Source organism: Doryrhamphus excisus, chromosome 6 (assembly GCF_030265055.1).
Source record: "Doryrhamphus excisus isolate RoL2022-K1 chromosome 6, RoL_Dexc_1.0, whole genome shotgun sequence".
Lineage (NCBI taxonomy): Eukaryota > Metazoa > Chordata > Actinopteri > Syngnathiformes > Syngnathidae > Doryrhamphus > Doryrhamphus excisus.
In genome coordinates, this window is record NC_080471.1 from 11717120 (window position 1) to 11723119 (window position 6000).

Genomic DNA, 6000 nt, shown 5'->3' on the forward strand with positions numbered 1-6000 from the left:
AACCCAAACACCCTTGCTTTTTCCCCCCAACCTTCACCAGTCCAAACCCTAACCCCAATTTTAGTCTAATCCTAACTTTAACCATAGCCCTAACCCAACCACATCCCCTAAACCTTGCCTCATTCCTTAATCCAAATTCTAACCCCGACTCACTCTTACCATACCCCAAATCCTAACCTTAACCCTCGTGGTTGTTGCTCACCCTGATCGACACTTGGAAGCATCCCTGGGTGCTCCCAGGATGCCGCTGGCTGGCAGGTAGGAAACTGTTCCCTCATAGTAATGATGAGTCAGGAACATCTTCAGACCTGCAAGGGTGTTAAACACTCAAGTATCAGGATGGTGCATTAAGTCTTCTTGTCACAGATGTGCACACCCGCAAGGTCGTATCTGGCCGGGCCCATCCATCGCTTCCTCTCGCTATCTGTCAGTACATCGCCGTAGAAACCGTATCCCAGCAGAGAGACGGAGTAGCGCAGGAAGGAGTTGTTGTGGTGAACCGAGCATACATCCATCGGCTGAGAATCACCTGAGTACAACATGGGAATGAAACTATTAAAACATTTTCCCATCTATATCTATACATTAATCCCTCGTTTATCACGGTTAACTGGTTCCAGAACTTGCCACGATTAATTAATTCATGCTAAGTAGGATTCCTTATTTATAAATGAAATATTTTCTTTGTTAGAAAATACCCTCTACATATGTTTTCTAATAGCATATGTTTTCTAAGCATAGAGACATGCAATAACAACCCTATAGTCACCTTTATACTCATACTAGGTAAATATAATCTGAGAAAATAAGATATTTTAAACATAAGAGTCGTGCTTGTGTGTGTACAGTACAGTACAGTTCATCAACATCCATTAATCCCTTAAACTCTATTTGTATTTTAATTCTTTGGTCATTTTTATGCTTGGAAATGTTGTGATGTTCAAACTGCAAAGTGGAGTGGGATGACGGTATATTTATTCAAATCGAGTACAAAGTTATGTGACTGACCCACTATGATGTGCAATGCAGAGGTCACAGGGTCGTTGGTGCCCACTGTGGCGAAGCAGATGCAGTCTGTGGAGCCTGAAACAAACAAATGAGGACCATTGAAACATCAACTCCAGTCCTGTAAGCAATAATGCATATTGCCAACTGCCAAGTTTTTCCATCACGGCGCCATTTTTAATCTATTTTGGTGGTTTCCTGAATATACTTCGGGAACATAGGATCAGAACAGCTTGCTGACACCCTCAGCTTCCCTGAAGGAGGAGATGAAAGAGCAACAGCAGAAAACTGTAGCACAAAAAAGGCAAGCTCTAGGAGGCCTGCAGACACAGAGAAGGGCTCTCAAGAAGCCTCAACAAGGGCTCCTCTGAGATCTATGAAGAAGTCATAAACCTTCAGGAGGAAACTAGAACACTTGGCAAGGATACCAAGACAATACGGGACAATATAAAGGTACTACAAGATGACAATGCTGCCTTGCCCACTCTTCTTAAAGGGGAACTGCAGTTTTTTTTAATTTGCCCATCATTCACAATGCCCATGTGTAACATGAACACATATTTCTTTCCCTTTTCTGTGCATTATAACGTGACAAAACAAGTTAATATGAGCTAGCTAACAATGCAGGTCATTGGGACACAGCTACTTCAATGCTTAAGCCCTAATGAAAAACGCCAACAGTGTTCCATTTCCATAACTGACCAGTATATTAACCACGCGACAGAAATATTGTTATTGTATCTAGGGGCCGCACTGTAGTCGACTGTTTAGCACGTCGGCCACACAGTCAGGAGATCGGGAAGACCGGTGTTTGATTCTCTGCTTAGGCCACACAGTCACAAGATCAGGAAGAGCTGTGTTCGATTCTCTGCTTAGGCATCTCTGTGTGGAGCTTGCATGTTTGTGGGTTCTCTTCGGGTACTCCAGTGTCCTCCCACATTCCAAAAACATGCATGTTAGGTTAGGTTAAGTCCAAATTGTCCATAAGTGTGAATGTGAGTCCGATAGGTTCCAGCATACCCGCGACCCTAGTGAGGATAAGCGGCATAGAAAACGGATTGATGATCAATCAAAAATTATTAAGTGACTCAAACATATCAAACATATTCACTCCTCTGAGTGCCTTGTCCTGGCGCTGTTTGACTGTAGCGTTTTGGTCCTCTTGTCGTCGTCCTCCTATAGCCACAACTCTATATATAATATAGAGCTACTGCGTAATATGGCTGATCAGGCACGTAAACACATACTGACACAAGTGGAGCTGCACGTCTTCAACATGAGTGTATACAACACCCTCTACTGTTAGCAGTACAATAACAATAGTATAATAGCAATACAATAACAGACCACAGCAGAACATGGATATAATGCACCACAAATCTGTAGAACACAATGCACGTTTATACGTTGTATGAAATATACAAAATTGCACTTGAAAAAATCTTGCAAAGAGTGAATCCGCGAAAGGTGAACCGCGATATCGCGAGGGAACACTGTATCCCCATGTAACCTGTATGCATGTTTAAAATAAATTAAAGCATAAACATATCCATGCAAGTAGACTGTGAACATTGAAAAGTAATCTGGATTTTTAAAGTTATGTTAAAATGACTAGTCCACCAAGACCATGTTCTGACCTGCAGGGATGATTCCGATGCGCAGTGAGCAGCTGATGAGTGTTTCATCTGGACAGTTCACGTCGATGCCGCCATCATTCTGCGTGTGGGAGACCAAGCCGTGCACAATCTCGCTGAACATGCCATCGCCGCCAACGCACACCACACTGAGGGCGGGTAAGAAATAAATGTTAGGGCTCTGACGCTCGCCCCACCCATGTTCCATCCTGCCTGTACTCACCCATCAAACTTGTTGAGCTCTGCCACTTCCCTCAGGTGGTCTCTAGCGTGGTTGGCATACTCTGTCACTATGGTAACAGAGAAACACATACTGTATGTTCATGTTGCAAGCACCAAAAACAGCTAAAAGAAAAAAGCTTGTCGACGGACCGATGACGTGCACGCTGATGTTGGCGAGTGCAAACAAGGGGGCGACCTTCTGCTGGTAGATGCGCTTTGCCTGACGCTTCCCCCCGTATGGGTTGATGTAGACCAGCAGGTGTTTGGGTCTGCTGGCTGTGAGCAACACAACGTAACGTTACACACATCCTACCTGACACATAGATGACAGTGTGTTTCTTTGTGTGTTGTCGTACTGATAGCTGTTAGCTGCTCTCTGATGACGCTGACCCAGTGATGACACAGCGCCACCTCTGGACACGTGAAGGTGACCTCGGCACACCGCCAGCGGTGCTGACGACACCTCTCCACGTAAAACACTTCAACACAACACAATAACAATGTTAAAATGATAAAATACATTAACTGCTGTGTTTATTTAACTACAAGAGGTAGTAATTGGAGAGATGTTATTTCCTTACTGTGAAAACTCAATCTTAAAATATTTTGAAGTTAGCTGTTTTTGACCACATGTTCATTTATGAACACATTTTATATATTGCAAAACACTGCAGCAACAGAACCAATGTTGTAATAGTGTAAGAAGCAAACTGCTGAACCAGCATTAATATCACTGATGACTGTAAACAACAACGTCAGATACTGACCACTTCAAATACTTCATATCAATCTAGAGTCGCAACTGTTGTTAACGTCAATGTTTTTGACACAGTGCTAATGAGAAACACCCAGTGACTATAGGACACCAGTTATGGTTAATTCAAAAGTGTTCTTATTTGGAACATTTACATTAATTTTCAATGTGGTCAATATGAAGAAAAGTTGTCTTTATTCCTATCTACAAGGTGTTATTCCTGTGTATTGATGTATTTGTACATTGTATTTCCATTCATGTATTTGTGTATCACCTGTGAAAGACCGCCTGCAGTCTTTCATCTTCTTCCAGCTGCCATCTTCTTTGCTGCTCTCCTCCACTTCTTCTCGAATGCTGATAATCTCTGATACACGCACGCTGTGACACACACCTGCTCACACACACAGGCACACAATCATATCGCATTTTAAAATCCAACATTGAAGTGGTACATGAACGCACCAATACACAGCACGTTGACTCCACATTCACAAATCTATTGAATTATATTGTAATGCCGTGTACTAAGCTGTATATATAATATATTTAATGCAGTGATTATGTTAACTTGAATGTATCTGCCTTCCTCTGATTAGATTGCACAACACAGAAAATGAATGAATGGATTGTCGTTTTCCTCGAATCGACTCAGAAAAAACAACTTCCTCAGTTTCCATTTAAAAAGTCAGCACACGCCATCAACTGTTACATAATCATAATTACACACTAACACAGGGAAGACAATGCGCGCACACACACGGCTGGATGTCACTTGATAAGAATTCCAAAATGTCCTGTTGAGATTTTTGGGGACACATCGGCGCATGTTGTTGTCGTATTAGAAGATACAACAAATCAATATACAGAGCACAACAACAGCTTGTTGAGGTATTTCAGATGTGAAGTACGCTATTTGTATTTACTTTTGATAGGACTCATTTGGAACACAACCCAGAGAAAAAACATTGTACACATGATTTGGTCTGCAGGCGAGAGGAGGCCCAGCAGAAGATCTCCTACCTTGTTCTGGGCCATGACAGAACCAAGGAACATAAAACCCTGCAGGGCAAACGCCACCATACACACGCAACAGGCACCATGGAATGTAACTCAAGAGTTCAATCAGTAGCTAAGAAGAAGGCAACACATTAAAGATTCATTAACATAATTAACGTAATGTGATACACAGCTGGACTGAGGGAAGTTGAAACAATGACCAGAGCCGACATGTTTCAAGCTCAATTATCTACTAAGCCTTTATTTTGAAATCAATGACACACTTCCATGTCAACATGTCACAAGAAGATTACATGTGTCTTCAATCTAGAATGATTAACCACACAACACAACTTTTTGTTACTTTAGGTACAAGTTTTAACCTCAAATGGCCTTTTGTGGTTGTAGAACTAATGTATTGTATTCTGCATTGTTTTCGTTATTGTCAAACATTGTAACAAAACATATAAACAAACGAACACTATTTAGCCATTAGTCAATCACCTTCTTTTCTGTTATGTTTATTGTCCATTTTAATGAAAAATAGCTGATGTCGATGTCAGGAGCCCACCGGATGTTGCTAGTTACGTAAGCGGATGTTTATTAAATAGTATATTATGTGTCAGATGTCTTAGTTGTGTTGCCCAACTATGAATTAAGTGTCTTCATGTGTCGTTAATGCATCCTACATGACCTTCAAAAGACCAAAATGCCCTTCCTTTATCCTTGTGACAAGCACGGAGAGACAAAGAACGACAGTGTCCACAAGGTTTGGGTCTTACTGGGTCTGAACGGGTGGTACACCGGGCTGGAGGCCTGCCTCTTCCAGGTGAGCAGAGAGCGGCAAAGGCTCACTTCGTGTGCGACGTTTCGGACGCGCAGCTCGGACAAGAGCAGCAGCCTCACCGGCCTCTCCATCTGCTCCGTTCCGTCCTTCGGGTCCGGCTACCGGGGAAGGTTACCTGCGCTCGGCCATGTCTCCGCGAGCCCCACGACAGGACAAAGACGCTAAACCCCCTCGAAGTCGGGAATTTGTCTCGAGTTGCACTGAGTAGCGGATTGTGTTTTTTTTCTAAGACATAGCGGTTAGTCACCGGAAGTGGGAGTGGCCTAAGGGTGCATTCAGTTGCTGCCGGAAATTTTTTTAATTTTACAAAGAAACAATTCCATGTTCTTAGTAGATACTGAGATTCATTAATTTGAAGAGCGTTCAAAAAATGAGACGCGGAGACTAAAAGCTAAAATATTATGTGAGTGTTTTAAGGCTGCAATATCCTTTGAAGCAGAAGGGGGTGCTATTGCTCTAAGATTAAGTATTTAAGTTACTTAGCAAGTGTCGTTTAAGTATTTAACAGAAAAAAATACTCAACAAGTGCCGTTTTAGTACTT

At 42.3% G+C, this 6000-nt stretch overlaps 1 protein-coding gene and 1 long non-coding RNA gene across 2 annotated transcripts in view; one reads left to right on the forward strand and one right to left on the reverse strand.

Moving 5' to 3' along the window:
- Positions 1 to 5201, forward strand: part of LOC131130786 (uncharacterized) — a 9930-nt gene extending 4729 nt beyond the window's left edge. Inside the window, exons 3-4 of the long non-coding RNA XR_009130086.1 lie at positions 2649 to 2798; positions 3224 to 5201. This is a non-coding gene — a long non-coding RNA (uncharacterized LOC131130786). The remainder of the gene's footprint in view (positions 1 to 2648; positions 2799 to 3223) is intronic.
- The window catches only part of LOC131130780 (ceramide kinase-like), an 8441-nt gene extending 2723 nt beyond the window's left edge, over positions 1 to 5718 (reverse strand). Inside the window, exons 1-9 of the mRNA XM_058074759.1 lie at positions 5394 to 5718; positions 3890 to 4006; positions 3218 to 3340; positions 3012 to 3137; positions 2863 to 2929; positions 2643 to 2788; positions 1009 to 1083; positions 377 to 529; positions 203 to 308 (exon numbers count right to left, since the gene is read on the reverse strand). Coding sequence (XP_057930742.1) covers positions 203 to 308; positions 377 to 529; positions 1009 to 1083; positions 2643 to 2788; positions 2863 to 2929; positions 3012 to 3137; positions 3218 to 3340; positions 3890 to 4006; positions 5394 to 5529 — 1049 coding nt within the window. The 5' untranslated portion in view covers positions 5530 to 5718. The remainder of the gene's footprint in view (positions 1 to 202; positions 309 to 376; positions 530 to 1008; positions 1084 to 2642; positions 2789 to 2862; positions 2930 to 3011; positions 3138 to 3217; positions 3341 to 3889; positions 4007 to 5393) is intronic.
- Positions 5719 to 6000: the final 282 nt, after the last annotated feature.